This window comes from Leopardus geoffroyi, chromosome B1 (assembly GCF_018350155.1).
Source record: "Leopardus geoffroyi isolate Oge1 chromosome B1, O.geoffroyi_Oge1_pat1.0, whole genome shotgun sequence".
Classification (NCBI taxonomy): Eukaryota; Metazoa; Chordata; class Mammalia; order Carnivora; family Felidae; genus Leopardus; species Leopardus geoffroyi.
In genome coordinates this window covers 147,833,731-147,856,694 of record NC_059327.1, presented here as the reverse complement: position 1 = coordinate 147,856,694, position 22,964 = coordinate 147,833,731, and the positions used below count along the sequence as shown (strand labels likewise).

At 39.5% G+C, this 22,964-nt stretch overlaps 1 protein-coding gene across 8 annotated transcripts in view; it reads left to right on the top strand.

Annotated features, from left to right (window-relative positions):
• Positions 1-22,964, top strand: part of SLC4A4 (solute carrier family 4 member 4) — a 345,028-nt gene that overhangs the window by 166,926 nt on the left and 155,138 nt on the right. For 4 of the 8 annotated variants that reach the window (XM_045473800.1, XM_045473799.1, XM_045473796.1 and 1 more), the window contains exon 7: positions 2,768-2,863. The exons of the other annotated variants lie outside the window; for them this stretch is intronic. In XM_045473800.1, coding sequence (XP_045329756.1) covers positions 2,768-2,863 — 96 coding nt within the window. The remainder of the gene's footprint in view (positions 1-2,767; positions 2,864-22,964) is intronic. 8 annotated transcript variants of the gene reach the window in all.

The window sequence follows — 22,964 nt, the reverse complement described above, 5'->3', positions numbered from 1 at the left end:
AACATACAACACTGCGATCCTAAAAGAGTCCTAAAACTTTAACATGAGTGAAATTTATTTCCTTCTTAATAGGATTGTTCAAAATACATTTTGCTGGAGAGGTTGTTTTGGGTTTATTTGCATGATTCAAGTAGGCACACCCTTCCTTGAACAGATTAGGATTGATGGTTTTGGACAAGCTGATCTCAAGGGTAACATGAATCATTAAAACTCCTCACAACACCTTTTTCTGCAGTCTAGATACAGGAAACCACCACTTTGAAATCTTTGGAGCTGTAGATCTTTACATCTCTCTCATCAAGTCACAATAATACAAACTAATTTCTATCTTGTTTATGCCTGGAGCCAGGCAAAAAATGATTTAGAAGAGAATGTGTATGATAATCGCAAAGCTAAGTTGTTTATTTTGCAGCTTAAGTGTAGAAGAGGTACAATGAAAGCATTATCTAGGAAAGGTGTACATGATATGTCATTATCATGGTATAATTATAGAAAGTTCGGCTCCAGCTTTGGGAACAACTTTTCAAAATCGTATCTTTGAAGTAAATTTGTGAAGAGAGAAAAAAAGCAACATGAAAAGGTTACAGAGTTTGTATCTCTTCCTGCACAGAAGTACATAGAGGGTCCAACAAATCAAAATGTTGGAATATGCCAACATAAGTAATGGGTGCTGTGAACCTCCCACTTTTCATGCGAGTAAGCAGCCAGATGGCTCCAATCAGCTTTGCTAAAACACAGGTGCCAAGCCTCTACGGGCAGTTTCATTTTTCATGCCTGTCTTTGGAGCCAGGTTCTTGGCTGGTGTGTGCCAGGCTCCGTTCCGCTGTCTCCTTGATGGTGCTGCTCAGCATCAGTAGAGGCTGTATATGCAGAAAGGAGTTTCCAGCTTTAGCTCCCCACAAATAGCACACTAACATCTTGGGAGGGGCCGGGGGAGAGAAGCTGTTGGGGAAAGTCATGTTATCAGCACCCGAGTTTCAGAGCAGCTGCTGACCTCTTGTACTCACGTTAGGGACAGGCCATGGTATCAGTGATAAAATTTGGGTAGCTTCACACTGCTCAGAAGCTAAAGAATGTGAACGCTTTTTCGAGTTTACTTTACATTCCTGACCTCTGTCAATTCTCACTGACCTGGAATTTCAGTCGATCTTTGCTAAGGCCTAGATAGATGGCTGTAGTGGTTCCATATCTCGCACTTCTTTCAGCTAAATTGGCTGGAATATGGGCCCTTTAAGCAGATCACTCGATTGCCAAAGGAAATAGGTGGTGAAACCTGGTCAGTCTGATAATATATGTTTCTAATTGCCTCCTTCTTGACAAAAGCAATTTTGGAATAATCTCAACTGATTCATTTTCCTTTCTTCATTTTTCTTAGTGCAATAAAAACTTGCAAAGAAGTTCAGTTATGGGAAACAATTAAAAATTCAGATTGCAAAGAGGAGACATCAGATTTGCCTCAAACAGGTGCTGGCACAGATGGCCTGCTCACAAGTCCTGGCTTTATTTACAGCTTTTAAACACAGACAGATAAATTGACAAAAATGTTTCTAGATTTTATAATGTACTGGATGCCCAAATTTGGCCATAAACTTGCATTAATTTGTAAATGATTCCATTCAAAACTTGACCTCCCAAGTCACCAGTAGCCTTAAAAAGACCATTTGTCTGCCCTGTAATTTGCACACTTGTGTGAATAGATTATCTGATCTTTGTTTTTGATTGGATATGTTTTATTGCCTTGATTATTTAATGACTCTCTCTGATAGTAAAAGTCTCTCAAGTCAAATTGTATGTAGTCTGATGGTTAGGTATTTCCTGCCTCATTGTTCCTTGAAGGACAGTTATGCTCCCTATTTCTTACTAGCCTTGGAGTGAGGTATTTGATAAGAATAGCAAAATAGATGACATGAAGCCCAAATGAAATTATCTTCAGGCAGAAGTTTGTGGTGCTTTCCAGCTGATGAAAAATATCTAGAGAAGCCATACTATGCATTTAGCTTGCATCATTAATCTGTCTTTGATTTGGTCTAAGATTTGGCATGAGTGCACCGAGTATTAAAATTATAGTAAAGTAAGTATTAAAGGGACCAGAAACTGAGGGGCAACATGCATTTCTGAATTGGTTTATATTAAGGTGTTGATTCATCGACCTCCCAGTCTCGTGTTTCTGAAGGACTGAAAAGCAGAGGCAAAGGAAATTGAAAACCAGTTCTGTGTTCATCAAGGAAAATATCTCAAAAGTGAAAATATGGAATGTTGCTTTCTGCATTTCTGTACAAGATCCATAGAAGGGTCTGTAGGGTAGATCATAAGAAAGCTCCTTACTAATATAACTCCCTGCCCCCAACCCCCCGCCGTGCTTTACAAAACTACGTGTAACTTCCCTCTGTGTGTGCTTACGTGGCGCAAAATTATTACCCGTCTTGATCTTACATCTTCAGATTACTGTTCATGATGTAAATCTTTCTTCTGGACACAATCCCTGTTTTGAGTATTTGGACTGCAGGGCGGATCATTCGCTGGTACTTGGGGAACGATAACGATGGAATGTATTTTTTTAGGCTTTTTCATTGTGTGTGGGGATTTGCTCCATCGAAGGGTCATGGGAGGGGGTGTGTGTGTCAATGTAACATGTCATTGTTCTTCTTTAACCCGCTTGTGTGATTTGCTTTAGTATTTTTTCTTCTTAATTAATGCTTCCATCCTCATCCTTGCTGTGGCTGCTCATGTGTCCTCCTCCTCCTGTCTTCTGCTTCTGACACTAAAGCCCGCAGCCCGCTTGAGAACTCAGTGCCCTGCCTAGCAACCCGCACCCTGGACGATGACCCCCGAGTGCGGCGCACTCCCAGCGTGGGATGGCTAAGTAAGTCAATGCCTGGGGAAAGGGCAAGGATGGTGGTGATGGTGGGGAGTGGGAGGGCATGAAGGTTGGGCTCATGATTGCTGAGTGGAGGGTATCCTCAAGACTGTCTGAAGGGAGAAGCCTCACAGATTTCCTACGATCACTGATTTATGCCTTCTACTACCGGAGCTTACACTAGTAATGTATTTTGTGGGTGATCTGCCATCCTGCGTTCAAGCTGAGTACCTTGTAAGGTAGTGGAAGGAGTTGCAGACTCAGGGGTTAGGTCTGGCACTGGTAGCACTTCCTCAGTGGGGTCATAATGCTGACCTTCTTCCTGCAGAGGATTGTGAGGAAGATCACATGAGATGAGGTATCTTACTGAAAGCATTCAAGCGATGGGTGAGAGGGAGAACTTGCTAGGTTAATGGTCTAAGATAAAAAAATCCAAATACTCCTTTTATGTGTAAGAAAGGCAGTAGGTGCCATGGAAATAAGATAAAATCTTCATTCTTTAAAATAAAGAGCTTGTGAAAGAGAGAGGATTTATTATACCTAAAACCAAATGAGAGAAGAACATGCACAGAAAACTACATGGACTTTTTCCAAATTTGATTACATGTGATACAAATTTCTTTCAGTTTTCAGGAAGCCCATCCTTGGTGACAGCATTAGGCTTTTTATTTTTTTTAAATTTTTTTTTTTCAACGTTTATTTATTTTTGGGACAGAGAGAGAGACAGAGCATGAACAGGGGAGGGGCAGAGAGAGAGAGGGAGACACAGAATCGGAAACAGGCTCCAGGCTCTGAGCCATCAGCCCAGAGCCTGACGCGGGGCTCAAACTCCCGGACCGTGAGATCGTGACCTGGCTGAAGTCGGATGCTTAACCGACTGCGCCACCCAGGCGCCCCCAGCATTAGGCTTTTTAACTGTTTATTATCACCTTTCTTATCATAAGCTTATTGATTTATGCTTTTTACTAATTTAGCATGAGAAAATATCACTTTTCTGGGAAGATGTCTTTCTCATATGGCTTAATAGGGGAGGTTTTAGTTTACTCTAAAATAGTGTTTGTTGCACTTCATTCTTCCAGGGCTTTTCTTGAAGTAAATCTGGTGTTTTGGGAAACTATATTCATAATTTCTGTGTCCCATAGAGATACAAATGCAGGCAGGCACCGTGCTAGGCAGGGGTACTTAGAGATGAGTAAGAGAGTCCCTGTCCTCAGGGGACTGCCTTTGTAACGAATGAGGCAGGACACAAAGGATAAAACTGTACAAAATGCTAAGTGAAATGACTAAAAATTACATACACACACTTAAGGTTATGGGACCATCTGCTTGGCCTGGGAGTTGTGATGGTGCAAGAGGCTTTGGGAAGAGATGATTTTAGGGCTAAATCTTATAAGAAAAGTAGGAGTTTGGTGATGGCAACATAGGGCAAAGGGACCTTTACTGAACTCCTAACTTTGTAATGATTTCTGCTACACAGTGGGCCTAAGAAGCTTGAATAATTTTTTCTTGAATAATAATACAAGTTGCAAACATTAATTTATCACTTTTCAGTAACAAACCCTGAGCTAAGAACTTTATGTGATGCCATGTAATTTTCTGAACAATCCTATTATGTGCCTATTGTTATTGTCCACATTTTACAGATGAAGACATGTGGCTTAGGGAGGTTAAGTAACTTGCCCAAATCACACAGATCATAAGTGTCTAGGGGAGGTTTTGAACCTCCTCATATGGTAGTTTCGTGAGTAACACCTTATTGAAGCTAAAGTATAAGAAATTCACTTGGCTATATTGCCAAAAAGATACACTGACCCCACCATGATGCTCTAACACTCATGTGATTTTCTCTGCAAGTATCATGCATTCCTTCTAATAAATTATTATTATTTTTAGTGATGCCTCTTGGGGAAAAAATAAGTTCAGGTATAGAGTGTAGTCATTGGGGTTTGGAGTCAGACAGGATTGAGTTGAACACTTGCTGGCTTCCTGACTTTGGGCAAGTTACTTTTCTACTGTAAATTTGGGTTTCTTAACTGTAAAGTTGAGTTAATTTTACCAACATAGGATTATTGTGAGAATTAAATTAGAAATATACAAAGTGTTTATCACATTTCACCACACTCAATAAATCCAGCATTACTGTTATTAACAAAGTACTTATAGGAATTGCTTAAGATATTGTAGCTATTTTTATCCTCTGAAAGTTTTATTTATTCCATGTCTGGCATCTAGACATTGAAATACTTTTCATGGATACAGCATCAAGGAAATTGACCAAAATGCTCAGTTTGTGAATGATATGGAAATATGTCAAGTATTTGGAAATCAACATCAGACCATATCCTGGGCCAATCCTTCTAAGAAAACACATTTTAGTAATGAGAGAGGATTCTTCTTCTTTAAGTTTTATTTATTGTGAAAGGGGTTGGGGGGAGAGAGAGAGAGAGAGAGAGAGAGAGAGAGAGAGAGAGAGAGAACATGAGCAGGAGAGGGGAAGAGAGAGAGAGAGAGAGAGAGAGAGAGAGAGAGAACATGAGCAGGAGAGGGGCAGAGAGAGAGAGAAAGAGAGAGAGAGAGAGAGAGAGATTGAGAATCCTAAGTAGGCTCCACAGTGTCAGCATGAAGCCCAACGCAGAGCTTGAACTTATGAATGATGAGATCATGACCTAAGCCAAAATCAAGAGTTGGCTGCTTAACTCACTGAGCCATCCAGGCGCCCCAAGAGAGGATTCTTATTTTTGTCTATTTATATGATATATTCTCTTCTTAAATGAACAACTGAAATGTGTAATCTTAATCACCCTCCCCAGGGCTCCCTATTACCTACCACATCAATTCAGTAAATTTAATATACATATATTGATGGTCCACAACTTATGATGGTTCAGCTTACCAGTTTTCTATTTTATGATGGTGTGAAAGCAATACAAATTCACTAGAAACTATACTTTGAATTTTGAATTTAGATTTTTTTTCTGGGCTGGTGATGTGGCACGATACTCTTTCATGATGTGGGGCAGTGGCAATGAGCCACAGCCCCTTTCAGCCACGTAATCATGAGGTAAACAACCAACACACTTACAACCATTCTCTACCTATACAGCCATCCTGTTTTTTACCTGTAGTACATTGTGCAATTAATTGTATGATATTCAACATTTTATTGAGAATAAGCTGTGTTTTATTTTTTTTAATTTTTATTTAAAAAAATTTTTTTAACGTTTATTTTTGAGACTGAGAGAGACAGAGCATGAACGGGGGAGGGTCAGAGAGAGAGGGAGACACAGAATCTGAAACAGGCCCCAGGCTCTGAGCTGTCAGCACAGAGCCTGACACGGGGCTCGAACTCACAGACTGTGAGATCATGACCCAAGCTGAAGTCGGACGCTCAACCGACTGAGCCACCCAGGTGCCCCGAGAATAGGCTTTGTTTTAGATGACTTTGTCAAACTAGTGTAGTTTTTGACTTTGTCAAAAGGCTAGTGTAAGTATTCTAAGTGCATTTAAGGTAGGCTAAGTGCGATGTTCAATAGTTTAGGTGTATTAAATGCATTCAACTTACCATAGTTTCAACTTATGATGGGTTTATCGGGATGTAACCCCATTGTAAGTTGAGGAAGGTCTGGAATAAGTAACAAAGATGTGCAAAGTGACATTAAGTCCTGCTGTTTCTACCTACCTATCCAACCTTGTTTTCATCTCTTCTCAGTATGAACCTCTAGTCTAATCAACTTGTCCTTTTTCTTCTGGTTTACATCATGGTGAATTCTACTTCCATGCCTTAGTTGATTCCTCTGCCCTTCCAAGAATGCCTTTTCAAGCATGCCTATCCAAAACTACTTAGTAGGGCCCAATGAAGTTCATCGTCTTTATAAAATAGTTCTCATAAACATAGAAGATCTTGTCATGTCTTAAAATTCCAAAGCTCCTATTATCTGTGTCTCATAATTGAAATTTACAGTATATTATGTTGTCCTCTGATGTTTGTTTGTTTGTTTGTATTTTTCATTTCCACTATGTAAAAAAACTCCTTTAGGGCATGGGGTGTAAAGTCATGCTTTTGTGTCTCTTCCAGTGCAGTGTAGGTACTTGAAATATGGGTTTGTCCAGTAAACATTGTTCGATCCTTGATACTCTATCATTTCACTTAAAGCAATCAACAGCCCAGTTTTCACTAGGGCCCATATTGGCCATCATAAACTATTAACGAGAAATAAATACTGTTTGTTTACCTGCAAAAACTATTTACCCAAATTTCTACTCATCCAGGTCTGATGAATTTGGTTATGAGTTTATTCTAATAGTTAATGTGGAATTATTTTTCAGAAACACTATGAAAAATACCAGCTAACGAACAGGTTTCTGAACTAGGTTCCATTAATTTAATCTTTCAGTTCTCTTAGCAAGATGTTTTCAGGCTTAGCATAACCTGAAGTAACTAGCTTTGAGAAGCTACATTTAAAGTTGCTTTTGGGGAGTAAGCTCTCATCATTTTTACATTGTGTGCTTCTTATCTTAGTTGTCACCTGAGGCAGATATGAGTTCACAGCTCTTATCCGTTTCGGATGCTGCCAAGGTATTGAATTAGAAGTTGGAACAGAACCAAAAATGATTTCCTCTTACAGATCTCACTGGCAGGTCTGAAACCAGCCTGGGCTACTGAGAACAAAAGAGAAGCTTTCACCTCTACTTTTCAGGACAAGTTAATACCCACCTAAATGCTTTGCCCTTGCTAGAGCGTAGAAGTGGGCTCTATCTTTGAAGGTCCAGCGTAGCTCTTCACTGTGCATGCTTATCTCTGAATTTAGTTTGACATCTAATAACTGGCATCTTCTGAGCCCTCAGAAAACACTTGTGTCCTTTTGCAGTTATTGGCAGTCAAGATCAGCTGCTTCATACTCTTACATCTGAACTTTAAAGAAGAAAATGAGGTTTAGGGTTTTCTCCTGCCATCTTTGGCCCACCCTGGCATCTGTCTTCACTTTGCTGTGTGTTGTGTCTGTCTGTCTAGTTAATGAATTTAACAGGCAAGGACCTCCTGGTCATGTTCAGTGTTTTGCTTTGTAGCTTCTTATCTTATGCTTTGTAGTACTTGATATAATTACTATCCTTAAGCATTAATATTAGATCATACTGTTTTTTGTTTTTGTTTTTTTTTTTAATTTTTTTTTCTTTTTTTTTTTTCCAACGTTTATTTATTTTTGGGACAGAGAGAGACAGAGCATGAACAGGGGAGGGGCAGAGAGAGAGGGAGACACAGAATCGGAAATAGGCTCCAGGCTCTGAGCCATCAGCCCAGAGCCCGACGCGGGGCTCGAACTCACGGACCGCGAGATCGTGACCTGGCTGAAGTCGGATGCTTAACCGACTGCGCCACCCAGGCGCCCCTGTTTTTTGTTTTTTGATGAAACCACAGTGGTATGACTGTAGATTCTGGTTTCATCCTATAGCCAGGTTACACAGTGAACATTAGAATTTAAAGAATTGAATTGTGAGTGGGACTTACTTTGCTTTTTTAAAAATTTAAATTCAAGTTAGTTAACATACCGTGTAGTAATGGCTTCAGGAGGAGAACCCAGGGATTCAGCTTTTACATATAACACCCAGTGTTATCTTAGAAGGTGCCCTCCTTAATGCCCATCACCCATTTAGCCCATCCCCCCACCCATCTCCCCTCCAGCAACCCTTAGTTTGTTCTCTGTATTTAAAGTGTCTCTTATGGTTTGCCTCCCTCTCTGTTTTTATCTTATTTTTTCTTCCCTTCTCCTATGTTCATCTGTTGAGTTTCTCAGATTCCACATATGAGTGAAGTTAGAGGAAGATATCATAGGATATTTTGCTTTTTTAAAAGAAACTTTAAAAATTTCTTCTTGGGAATTTCTGGAATTAAGCAATTCAGAGTCTTTCATCTATTAGGAAGTTTACTGACTAAATAACAATTACAATTTTCATGGGCTCTAGAGTTTTCTTAAAAAGTTTCAGAACGTGGGTGCCTGGGGAGCTCAGTTGGTTGAGTGTCCGACTCTTGATCTCAGCTCAGGTAGATCTCGGGGTTGTGAGTTCAAGCTCACGTTGGGCTCCACGCTGGGTGTGGAGCCTACTTAAAAACAAAAAAACAAACAAACAAAAAAAAACTTTTGGAACTTCTTTAGGAAGGTGGTGAACTCAGAGAGTTCACTTTAACAAATTCAAGTTAACAGCCATTCACTGAGCTCTTACTTTTCTAGTTCCATAGTCTAATTGGAGAGAAGGAGATGAAGAAAATTCCTAGGTAACAGTGATTCAAGAGAGGCAACAATAAGTGCAATCAGAAGACTACAAGAACCGACCTGTTTATCTATATGTGTAACACAGTAGCATGCGTTATGCTGTCTGGAAATGCTTATCGGAAGACTGGATAGTGGGGCATAAAAAGAGAACTGGGAGATTTTTTTTTTTTTAAGGAGAGATAGACTTTGCACTTTTTTTTTTTGAAATTGAGATATCATTGATATACAGCATTACATTAGTTTCAGATGCACAACGTAATGATTCAATATATGTATATGTTGTAGAATGATCACCACAGGAAGTCTAATTAACATCCTTCAGTACACATAGTTAAAGTCTTTTTTCTTGTGATGAGAATTTTTCAGATCGTCTCTCTTAGCTTCATATAACTTCAGATATGCAATACACTGTTACTAACTATAGTCACAGTGCTGTACATGATATCCCCACGACTTACTTATTTTATAACTGGAAGTTTGAAACCTTTGACCTCTTTCACCCACCCCCACCCCATGCCCAGCAACCACCAGTGTGTGTTCTGCAAGGTCACTTTACTGAACCTTAAAGGCTGTGTTGTACTTCCACACATGGAGGTTGTAGGAAAAGCAGGATGAGACACTGAAAGGTGGTGCTAGGCTGAAAGAAAAGTAGAAAGGCAAGGTTGTTGAGAAAGCATAAAGAAGAGTTTGTGTGAGATCGAGGAAGTGGACACATTTAATTAGCAGAGGGGGCAAGAGAACAGAACTGTGAACAGTTTTTTAGCATGGAGGTAGATTGGTCAGAACTGTATGTTAGGGAAATTAATGTGCCAGGGGTTATTTGAATGGAATAGAAAGGGAAGCAGTTGAGGTAGGGAGATAGTCAGGAAGGGATCACAGTAGACCAGATGGGGAGAGTGAGGATCTGGGCTCTGATGGAAATGAGAAGGAGGGGATCATACAAGAAATGTTAGAGATGGCATCTGTAGGACTTGGCAACCTATCGAATGTTAGGGGAGCAAGAGGAAGGAATCCAGGATGCCTCAGGTTTTGAGCTTGCAACTAGGGAGCTAATAGGAGAGCATTCATGGAAGAAGGTGATGGGATTTATAGGAGCATATCAGTGCACCTTTCTGTCTCTTGTCATGCATGCTATAGCCATCTTTGAACATGTATTTCACTAGGAGGTTTTGAAGCTTTTTTAAAAAAGTCAATTTATTTATTTTGAGAGAGAGAGAGAGAGGCGGGGGGAGAGAGAGAGAGAGAGAGATGATCCCAAGCAGGCTCCACACCGTAAGTGCAGAGCCCGACACGGAGCTCCATCTCATGAATCGTGAGACCATGACCTGAGCCAAAATCAAGAGTCAGACACTTAACTGACTGAGCCACCCAGGCGCCCCTCACTAGGAGATTTTTAGATGATTTATCATGGGTGAAGACTCTTTCATATTTCTGCTTTGTTATCACATTCTCCCCTTATTTTTTTTCAATCCATCTAAATCTACCTTGGGAGTACAGAATAACTACTATATCATGGCTTTCTTTAGGCAACTAGTAAATTTAGAGCATTTTTATCTTGATTCCATGTATTTCACCTTCCATCCCTCTGTTCCTTTCTTCAGCAGGCTGAAGATGTGGGCCTGTTCTTGACTGAAAATCTTATTTGGGTCATTTGTTGTATCATTCCCACATATATTTTTGCCTTTTTTTAAAAAAAATTAACTTTATTTATTTTTGAGAGAGAGTGAGCAAGCAGGGAATGGGCAGAGAGAAGGAGGGAGAGAGAGAGTCCCAAGCAAACTCTGCATCACCAGCACAGAGCCCAATGTGGGACTCCAACTCAGGAACCGTGAGATCATGACCTGAGCTGAAGTCAGATGCTTGACTGACTGAGCCACCTAGGTGCCCCACATTTTGGGCCTTTTAAGAGGCAAAAGGAAACTCGAGTACAGCTTTCAAAATTCCCTCACTATAACTTTTCAAAAGACTGTAAGAAATAAAATCTTTCAGCAACCTGACATCAACCTTCAGACTTTTTGGTTAATATAAGACATTCAGAAAACTTACGAGGTATCTAAGAATGAATTACAACGTTCTTCAAACAGAGACAGTTCTAACCACTTTTTTTTTTTTAATGGGAGTTATTTACTATGTATCCAAGCTTCTGAAAGAGGTCTCATTAGTTATTTCATTGATACCCAATATTGTATTTATAATGAGCTGAAGTATATACTGACTCTAGAAGCTTATAAATAGAATCAAAGTGGAGAAAGAATAAAAACTTAGAAATTCTGTTATATTTCAGAGTACTAGGGACTTGGAGGAGATTTCAAGAGGCACAGATTTGGAAAAATTTTGACAAGGTGTTGGAATTATAAAATGCATTTTTTTCCCACCAAAGAGAGTTTGGGATTTGTGAGCATTCAAACTTGTGCCTGGCAATATGTGATATGTGGAATATGTTCATGATCAAACTCCGTCCCTTTTCCTGACCTTCCTGTTCCTTACCATCTTTCTTCCTTCCTTCTTTCAGACTCGAAACCTCAGAGCCATCTTTGATTATGCACTCTCTCCTCCCCTCTATCCGTAGTGAACTGCTACACATGTTAGATGTTGCGTGCCTATGTCTCCTTTCTGATCTTCCTGTCATTGTTTTTATTCAGGTCCTTATTTCCTCTTGCTTAGTCTAATCCACCAGCCTGTCACCTGGGGTCATTGCTTATAGTTGGACACATGCAAACACATCCTGTGCTTTGCCTTCCAGTTAATCTTACCATACCTGGCTGATAAGTCAGCTCTCCTGTGGAAATGGTCAGTGAAGCCTCAGTACATCTCAGACGATATCCAAATTCCTGGGCCTGGCACTCAAGGCCCACTGCCTACTGACCTAGATTTGAGTAAGTGGCATTTCACTGTGTTTTTCTGTCCTCACATCGTCTGCTCCTACACTTTGGTGCTACTTATATTACTTGTATTTGCCGAGTGCTTCCTTCCATTATTGTCTTTGGCTTTAACATTCTCTCCACTTGGAACACTCTCCTTCCTCTTGAGACTTTCTGTCAAAACTCAGCCCATCCTTCAATGCCCACATTCTCCTTGGAACCTTCCCAATTTGAGGTACTCTCTAGTGACGTTGAGGTCTGAAAGTATCTTTTGTGAGATTTCTCACATGACGTGTATCTCATTCTGTTTTGTATTAATAGTGTTAGTAGTGGATACTTGTCTTATTACCTCTACTAGCTATGCATTTTTTTAAGGGCAAGACCCATGTCTAATTCATTTAGTTATCTTCTGTCACAGGGATGGACAGACTAAGGCCCATGGACCAGATCTGACTGGCTGCCTAGTTTGGTAAACAGAATTTTATTGGAACATGGACAAGCTCATTAGTTTATACATCAGCTGTGGCTGCTTTCATGCTACAGTGGTAGTGTGTGGTTGTAATAGAGATATTACAAAATATCTACATATTTATAATCTTCCATTTTACAGTAAAACCCTTCTGACCTTTGCATTATAATACTGGTTCTCAAAGTGGGGACTGGTGAGCCGTGGTATCCGTGAGACCCTTTTGGAGGGTCTTAGGATTTTCTTTATATCATTCAACCAAAATAACATATCTCAGCAGACTGAACACAGAAGCAGACATGAGAATCCAGATGTATTTCCTTAAGCCAAATATTACAAAAGATTTGTAAAAAATGTGAAACAATGCTGTTCCTTTTGCCAAATTTTTTGTTATGAAAATATTTTTCATAAAATATATTACTTATGTTAACATGTAATGGGCTTATGGTATAGTTTAAAATTAATGACTATTTTAAAACTTTAGTCTTAACTTCTAATATGGTAAATTTTGATAGATATAACCCAGACAAATACTCTTAATTTTTAAGTATGTAAAGGTATCTTGAGACTGGAAAGTTTGACAACTGCTGTTCCATTGTGTCTAGGAGAATGCCTTCTCTGGAGCAGTAAATCAATAAATGTTGCACAAATGAATGAATAACAGAACCAAATGATTCAAATGTAAGATTAAATAAAACGCAGTGGCAATAATTGAAAGTATTGAAAGAGAAGTGTAAGAACAATTAAGAGATGATGTTTGTGTTCTGTGTTTGTGATGGATTTCCACTTTGCCTGCCAAAGAACATTGATGAGACATGGTAGAATGGAGATGATTTGAGGGGGTATAAGAAGAGCTGGTCTTCCTGACTTTCTTTCTTTGCTGCTTCATGACAGTTAGCAGTCAATCAAAAATCCATTGGCTGGATTTTGCTACAGTGACAACTAACCCCAAACATCTCAGTTATTTAATACCATAGAAGTTTCTTAGTCATACTACTATTTGTCTGATGTGGATCTTCAGGGAGTTCTGCTGACCATTGTTAGTCAGCATCCTGGCTAATGGAAGCCTTCTCTCAGTCCGTGCTTCCACAATCATTGTGGCAATGGGAAAGGGTTATGGTGACTCACAGGCTGCCTCTTCAATTTCAGCCCAGCAATGACACATGTTACTTTCACTCACATTTCATTTGTCATACTGAGTCATATGTCCACACCTAACCTTAAAGAATTGTTATCCTACCATGTGCCCAGAAGGTGGAAATTCAGAAATACTTGGTGGCCAGCACTAATGACTACCTCCCAGTCAAACAGAAATTGTAGCCATGACTTTGGAGTGTGTCCTTGGCAGTGCTGAGAGAAATGTGAAGCTCTGTAAAGCCAGTATACAGAAGATATGTCCTCTTGAATACTCTTATTGATGGAGGATGAGGGCTTTTGTCAGAGTGAGGAAAAGCTGGGGTTACCAGTTCAAGGTCTACTGAAGAAAAACTGAGGCTGTGGTTTTATGGTCTACTAGTGAACTAGACTAGATTAATTTGAAACTGGTGGAGAGTATTTCATGCAGGTATACAGTAAACCACTCTTATTAGACCAGACAATATCTGGATTTAATTCTTGGAGACAACTGAAGATCTGACTACTTGAATTAGTGTGTCTGTACACATGTGAGTGAGAGAGAACAGAGGAAAAGCAAATGCAGTATTTCAGCGATAGATATCAGTTTCAAAGTTAATAATGAAATTTCTTCTTGGCAGCCAATAGTAGAATTTTACTTTGATGAAAATTGCTGGCAGAATCTTCAGAAATATGGTATTTCTTTCTGTGGTAAACTGAATGTTTATGGTATTTAGAGTTGTCCTGGTAATTAAGATACCAATTCTACTCCTCTTAATGCATCCTGCATCTCAGTAGCTCCTGACCTGCCCCTGTTAGACCAGAAGCCCCTGGCGTCTTTGTACTCCTCCTTGTCCTCCATCCATACCCTTTGGCTGTTTTCCTTCTTATTCATTCCTGCCCTTCTGTGACTCCATTGCAACTGCCCTGCTTCAGATGCTTATCATCTCTTGTGTGAACTATTTCAATGTCCTCCTGTTTTCCCAGTCTTTTGTCTTACCCCTTTATATCCATCAGTCATGACTGCTGGAAAGACCTCTCTAGGTCACAGATGCAAACATAATCACTCCCTTTCCTCAAAAACCTTTAGTGACAGCTCCCTGCCCTTTATATACTCAAGCCCAAGCTCCCCAGCCTGGCTGATACTTAGAAGATCAAATCCAAGTTCTCTAACCTGTGAGATGCCCCTTGACTTGCTTTCTGCTTAAGTCTCTAATCATCCCTTGACATTTCCACTCTTGAACTCTAAGTTCTAGTAATATTTGGATCCCCATATTCTTAGGTTCCATGTCTTTGAATCTCTCCCTTATTCATGCTGTTCCAGCTACTGTCAAATTGATGTGGCTAAATTTAGCCTATTCTTGAAACTCTTCCTTCTCCCAGGAGACTTAAAAAAATTATATCCCTCTTTTCTCTCCATCCAAAGTTTCCCCCTCCCCATTGCTTTATTATCATACCATGGTACAAGTATATTTCCTGCATTATTGGAAAAGTGGTCAAAGAGCCTGAACCACATACATCTTTGAATCCCCATTGCCAAGCACAGTGTCGCACTTAATAGATGTTCACTAAATTTTAGACTGGACTAATCCACCTGACTCTTTCCATGGGTATATATTATTGGCTAATCAAGCATTGTCAGTTACACTTGTATCTCCTTTGTCTTGATTAGATTGATATGTCCTCACTAGTTTGATATGAAAGATATGCTCTCACCATCTTTAAGAGCTAAGTCAGTCTGAAAACACATGAGAGGAAATAGAATATGTAGCATCTACTTAACTAGAAAGTATAGTATCTGTTTGCCTGAGACAAGCTTTTCGAACAACAGGCAGTTCCATCTTTGTTTTTGACTATTGGGTACTCTTAGAAAGAATGATGATAAACTTAACAAATTTGTCTACATTTTCTTATTTGTATGAGTTGCTTTTTCTTTTCTTCTCTCTCTCTCTCTTTTAATATTGAGAGATGGTGGTGGTGTAGGGAGCTATTAATGGGCCATGAATTGTGATTCTTCTTGCATAGATTGAGGTTCTTTTGTAGAAAGCTGTGATATGTTCATCACTCAGGCTGTTATAGTGCCTGGCACACAAACACTTCACAAATATTTGTTGGTTAAATGAACACTTAACCTGAAAGTAAAAGAAAGGACTGAAAAGAATATGGAAACCTAGCACAGGAATGATTTTTTCTGAATTTGTCAGATCATAGTCTTTATATCAAAACTAACCAGCCTCAGTAGCAAGGGGAAGCTCTGCTATTCTTCAGTGGCTGCTGATAGTAGTAGAATTTGAGACCTGAGTTCCTTGGCTCAGATGCCCATTTTCTGCTGACTAGATCATTTTACCCATGGTTGACATACCCTCACCAAAACAGTGTTGACTACTATGAGCTGTCATTTATCCAGCCTGGTGCTGGCTCATTTAAACGTCCCCACAAAACATTATGTGAAGCAAGCCTCACTGACCCCTTGTAAATAAAGACACTGAGACTCAGTGAGGTTTAAGTGCTTATGGTAGTCATTAGGGCTGTTCCCAAATGTAGGTCTCCTGTGGGAACAAATAAGGATTCTTCTTCCTCACCCGCTTGAAGTTAGGTGTGGCCGCATGACTTGACTTTGGCCAGTGAAACATGAGCAGAAGTGATGGGGGTCATTCCTGGGGAGAACCTGAAGAACCAGTACATGCTCCACTAGGTTCATTTTTCCTTCAAACCAGCAGCATTCTAGAGAGTGGCTGCTATGGAGCAGGTCCTGGCTTAAGGACAGAGTTGCAAAAGCCAGCCCCTAGCCAATCCACAGTGGGCATCATCCTGAGTAAGAAGTAAAGCACTGTTGTTTTAAGTTAGGAGAATTTCAGGTGGTCCTATCACTGTAACCTTGCCTATCTGGCGGGGAGAGTGTTTTAGGTCACTCAGTAAGTGGAGGACCAGGGTTTGAACTCAGGTGTGTAGATGCCAGATGACACAGTTATTTTTTATTTCTGTCTTTGCTTCTCATGCTGTCTGCCCTCTGTTCTCCCTACTTTCAGCAACAGATACTGTCCTTGTCTGCTGACAAGAGGTGTGGACATTGATGACCTGAGCTTTGTTGTTTCGGGTCAGAAAATTAAAATCCCCAACATTTTTCAATGAGAGGCAACAAGTCAGCATTCAGAAGTATAATTTCCGGGGATGGTTCTGTTTTCTAAATCCCATTCTTACCGACCACAGGAAGCAGCTGGAGCACATACACTATTATGGGCCATGATCAGCTTTGGCCTCAGGAAGAGCCATACATGGATGGGTTCTGCAAGTAGTAACCATGGTTACAAGTCAAAGAACGGTCTTGTTAGGTGATATCGTGGAGGGACTAATAGCATCCTTCTTTTGAGGAGGAAGAACAGGAAAACTTCAATTATAATGGCAAGGTTTCCCCATAGTAAAAGTTCTATGTTTTAAAAAATTGATTCTTCTAGCACATACTTAGGCTGGGGTCTGGATTTTAGGAATTGCTGTAGGTATCAAAGTTGAATCATTTCCCTAATTTCCAAGGGACATCTTCAAGTAATTTTTTTCTGTGTTTCTAGGGAAAAGCCTAGAGCCTGTGTGAAAGTTCTCTTACGTGTTTTCTCTTAAGCAGCTAGTGGCTTAGGCTCTGTGTAGGCTGTTATTATTATTTGTAATAGTGTCAGTAATAGGTGTGACTGTTGTCTTCAGTAAGAATGATTACTAACACCTTGGATTTGGAGGATCCCTTTCCTGCTAGTGGTGATAATTTTATTATATCCAGTTATAGAGTTTTTTTTTTAATTTTTTTTTTTAACGTTTATTTATTTTTGAGACAGAGAGAGACAGAGCATGAACAGGGGAGGGTCAGAGAGAGGGAGACACAGAATCTGAAACAGGCTCCAGGCTCCTAGCTGTCAGCACAGAGCCCAACGCAGGGCTCGAACTCACGGACCATGAGATCATGACCTGAGCCGAAGTCGGACGCTCAACCGACTGAGCCACCCAGGCGCCCCATCCAGTTATAGAGTTTTTGAGTACTGCTACTTTATTCATTCAAATTGTCGATTATTCACTTAAATATTAATTTTTTTTTTTTTTTTAGAGACAGTGTGAGAGCACGAGTTGGGGAGGGGCAAAAGGAGAGAGAAAATCTCAAGCAGGCTCCATGCTTAGTGCAAAGCCTGATGTAGGGCTTGATCTCACAACCCTGGGATCACAACCTGAGCTGAAATCAAGAGTTGGATGCTCAACCAACTGAGCCACCCAGGCACCCCATTCACTTACATATTTTTAAGTACGACTCTTTAGCCGGTGCTTAGCTAAGTGTGGGGAAAATACAGTGAACAAGGCAGACACAAGCAGATAGGTACCAGTCAGGCCTGTTTATCAAGGGGACAGTGATGTTTGTGATAAGCTACTTCTCCTGGGCAGAGTAGGGGATGCTTGTAGAGAGAGTGGGTCACATCTGAAGGAGGAGGGCGAGCACCTGGAGACCATCTACGAGGTGAACAGACAGTGAGGGATCTGACTGGGCCATAGATGCTGGTTAGAAGAATCAGAGAAAGGGCAACTTAACTGGTTTACAGGAACTGGCTCAATACAAATATGTAGGGATAGGCTGTGCTTTGGTGTTTTAGAGAACAGGCCCTGTGGGTAGACATTTTAGGAAAGAAGATACTGACTTGACACTCTGATGTTTGAGATAAAGATTGAAATGTAATTTTTATTTTTATGATTCAGTGATTCATGAATTTCAGTGATTTTCCAGAAGATTAATGACCTGTTGCAAGTTCAGGCTGATAAAGCCCTGTTAGCAAGGATTTAGTCCCATCTCTTGTGTGAGGGTGCAAAGTTTTCCCATCAAGGGTTTTTTGTTTTTTTGTTTTTTTTTGCGAGTTGGGGGAAGGAATGATGGCTGTGGGGACCAATTCCCCAGTGCTAGAGAATATAAAAGGAAAAGCAAGGGTCTCTACTTAGGAAAATGTATAGTGAAGGCTAGAAACATACGGTGATGTACAGTATTTCTAAGATGTTATGTGTATTTAAATGAAAGCCAGCTCTTTCTGAGCATGTGTGTGCTTTGATTGGCACATATGATTTCTTTCTTTCTTTTCTTTTTTCTTTTTTCTTTTTTTTAAAACTAAGCTCTATGCCCAGCAGGGGGCTTGAACTCATGACCCTGGAGGTCAAGGGTCACATGTTCTACCAACTTAGCCACCCAGGCACCCCAGCACACACTATTTCTTTATTCATTTAGATGCTGCTATTTACCTGGGAAATTGAGGCAGTTTACATATATAAGAATGAGCTTTATTACGATGAAATGGATAGCTTCATTAAGTGGTAAGTTTCCTGGGGCGCCTGGGTGGCTCAGTCAGTTAAGCGTCTGACTTCGGCTCAGTTCATGATCTCGCGGTCCATGAGTTTGAGCCCTGCGTCGGGCTCTGTGCTGACAGCTCGGAGCCTGGAGCCTGTTTTGGATTCTGTGTCTCCCTCTCTCTCTGACCCTCCCCCGTTCATGCTCTTTCTCTCTCTGTCTCAAAAATAAATAAACATTAAAAAAAAAATTTAAAAAAAGTGGTAAGTTTCCTGTCATGAAACATATAGAAGTAGGTATTAGGAGATTGGCTTTGTCTGGTGTTATAGGAAAAAAACGACCCTATAGAGAAGTTGTTCAGATGACCTCCAGCCAATCCTTTATCTCTGTGATTCTATGAATCAATCCATAATAACATACCCAGTCTTTCAGATTATCTACCCTGTGGGGCATTTAAACTTACTGTGTCTACCCTCTGTATTGATATCCCTGCCCCAGAGGTAATGTATACTGTGAGAAAAGTCCAGTAGCACTGTACTAGAGAAATTTCTGAAGCTAAGGTTTTGACACTGATTCAGGTTATCACTGATACGAATTTCTCATTTTCTGTTGCTTTTTTCTTCATTTTGGTTCAGCAGAAAATAGATCTTTTAGAAAGTACCTTTGCCCACTGTTAAACAATCTTTAAACAGCGTAACTAGACCAAGTGAAGCATTCTTAGAGTCTCTGCATCTTCTGTTGTTTGAGTCTTCATATATTTACCACTTTCTTTTTTTCCCTCCATACTACTTCATTGGTAAATATAGAAAGGAGTATATTGCCCTTAAATCAGAATGACAGGTGCTTAGAATGAACTAAGATCAGAATCTTAGAACACATTAGAAATTACTTAAAGAACTTTCTATCACCATGATGTAATATAATAAGTAAGCTAGGTATGGGGTGCCCGGATGGCTCAGTCCGTTAAGGCTTTGACTCTTAATTTCAGCTTAGGTTATGATCTCAAGGTCATGAGTTCGAGCCCCTCTTTGGGCTCTGTGCTGACAGTGTGGAGCTGGCTTGGGATTCTCTCTCTTTTTCTCTCTCTGCCCCTCCCACATTCTCTCTTTCTTTCAAAATAAGTAAAAATAAACTTAAAAAAATAAGTAAGCTAAGCACATATTGCATAGTTTTCTCAAGTAAATAATTACTAGTGACCTCCATGCTCAGTGAGGCATCTCACACATTTGCTAGAAGCTAACTTTGGTTTGCCCAAAGTTATCGCATACCCTCTATGGGTTGAATAACAGCTACATTTCCCCCTCAACCCTCCTTTCTTGAGTGCCCACAGATAATTCCAACCCCCAGCTGCAAACTGCCAGTTCTCTGAACTCATCTCCTTAGGCTGGAAAATTGCAAATGGTGGGATTCTGCCATGGCAGTTTTATTTCACAGTTTCCTAAGAATCTTGAGGTCAGTGAGGATTTATGCATATGATTGGAGGCCAAAGAGAAAAAGAATAAAACTAACATCTGTGCGGGACATTTGCTCATGCATTCCCTTGCTTAATCCTTGTAGCAGTCCTATAAGGGATTATTATTCCATTTTACAATCTTTTCTTGCTCTAACTTTGTCTTCTTTCCATAGTATCATGCTTATATAAATTATCTCTTGGGTTCCTTTTATATCTCTCCTTACGGACCTGTTAAGTTCATCTGAGAGAGATGAAGTTTGAGCCACCCACCCTGTACCGCTCCCTCCACCCCCTGCCGCATCAGTATGAAAAATGATGGCTATGGCAGTTGGTATCATGGAGGTCTGTGTCATGGAGTTAAATATCCCTGTCCTTGTGGTTTCTTAGAACTAGATGTGATTTAGGAGTAGGACAGTGTCAACTCGGAACTATAAGCATCTTAGTGCAGCTTGGGCTTTTCAATAAGAAAGAAATCCTGGGCCCATCTTAATTCTTATCAGAATTCCACAGAGGAACTCTAGGCTTACTTGAGGCCTCACAGCTATCACACCATTTGGAATCTAGAAGTCACTTTGGATGAACTGTGTAATACACCTCTCCTCAGGGGAGGAACAGAGTATATAAGCAAATGCACACCAGGAGAGATGTTATACCCTTCCTTTGCTCCTGCTCAGACTTGTAGAACTTAAATGGGGAGAGTCTTCAAGACCACTTGTGTGATAGAGGCAGGATGGGCCCAGAGGTGTTTGTGTCCTCTTTCCTGGAGGCTGTTCTCTGAGTCGTGTATGACCTGTGATTAGCACCTGTAAAATGTATATCAGCTAACAAGATGTGCATTAGCAAGGCCATGAGGAGTTACTGCTTGGGGAAGCCAATTTGAATGACTTTTCTTCAGGTCACATTTGGTGAGCCATAAATCCAGCAGTGAGGAAGGCTACATTTGTAACAGGAGGCCCAGAGGATGTGTCTGTTACTCTTCTAAAGTTTTATATCTCTGTCTATGTCTGTGTCTGTATCTAAATCAACATTGATACGGGATATGGACATCCAAATCCGTATTATTACTTGGCTGCAGAGGTAGGACTATGCTAAATGGCTTTTTTTTTTTTTTTTTCTGCCCATACTTTTTTTTCTTCTTTTTGCATATACTTTTCAGGTATAAGGATTTTTGGTGACTAAAGCTATAGATTGGAATCTTTGGTATTTCAGACAGAACGTTCAAGAAAAATTTCCCTTGTCATAATTTAAAACATAGTGGCCAAAAATCATGAGTTCACTCATATGAGGACTTTAAGAGACAAAACAGATGAACATAAGTGATGGGAAACAAAAATAATATAAAAACAGGGAGGGTAACAAAACAGAAGAGACTCATAAATAGGGAGAACAAACTGAGGGTTACTGGAGGGGTTGTGGGAGGGGGGGTGGGCTAAATGGGTAAGGGGCATTAAGGAATCTACTCCTGAAATCATTGTTGCACTATATGCTAACTAATTTGGATGTAAATTTTAAAAAATAAAAAATAAAATTAAAAAAAATAGTGTAAATATTACTTCATGGGGCATATTAAAACTACTTAAAATTGATTTTAAACTCTTAAAATTTTGATCTCCAAGATGTTTATTTATTTTTGAGAGAGAGAGAGCATGAGCAGGGGAGGGGCAGCGAGAGAGGGAGACACAGAATCCAAAGCAGGCTCCTGAGCTGAAGTCAGATGCTCAACCGACTGAGCCATCCAGGCGCCCCTCCAGGTTTATATTAAAATTTAATTTAATTAAATCTCCCAAGGTTGTCTACTACTCAATAATTAATTTCAGTTACTTAGAAATAATAAAAATAGATTTAATTAACATTTATATTATAAATGTATATTTTTATTAAATTATTATGTACAAATGGTTATGAAATTGACCAAGAATAAGACTTCTAATGAAAAAACAAATTTTATCTTTTGCTTTATCTTCTTGTTTTAACTTCTTTGTTCTGAGGCATGTTTTTTTAACAGCCACTGTTAACTCTTCAAATTGTTTCTAAATTTTCTTTAGAAAATTTCTTTCTTCCTTTTTTAGTTTTTTCATAGTTACCTTCATATCTCTGTATACTGGGCTTATCTTGCTAGTTCTGATTTATTAATCTTAGGCATTGCCTGTTAATTTTACCTGTTTTGTACATTTTTCCTTCCTCAAAATAGGTGTGTATCATTATTCTAATTCCATTATTAATTATGTTCATAATTGTAGGTAATAAGCCTATGCTTTTTTTTTTTTTTTTTTTTTTTTTTTTTTTTTTTTTTTTTTCTTAAGCAAGCATTGATGGGATCTTTTAACTACTTACCTGGTGAGAGAAGATTAGTTTCCCTACTCTTCCTTGCCCCTGTCCTCGCTATTTTCACTTCCAGACTTCTGTTTATTGTCAATGTTATTTAGATTTATATTCTTACCTTTATCTGTAAATACATTTTGTGTTTTATCAGGTGATTCTTAAGTCAGAAATCTGTAAATAGCATTTATATTATTGTGACTATATGCATATAGTTAATTCTAAAGCTATATGTTATAATTGCATTTTCCTGTACAGTTATTTTTAACCTAGAGTCTTAAATTGCCATTTTGTGGAATTACCTATTGTTACTGTATTCCC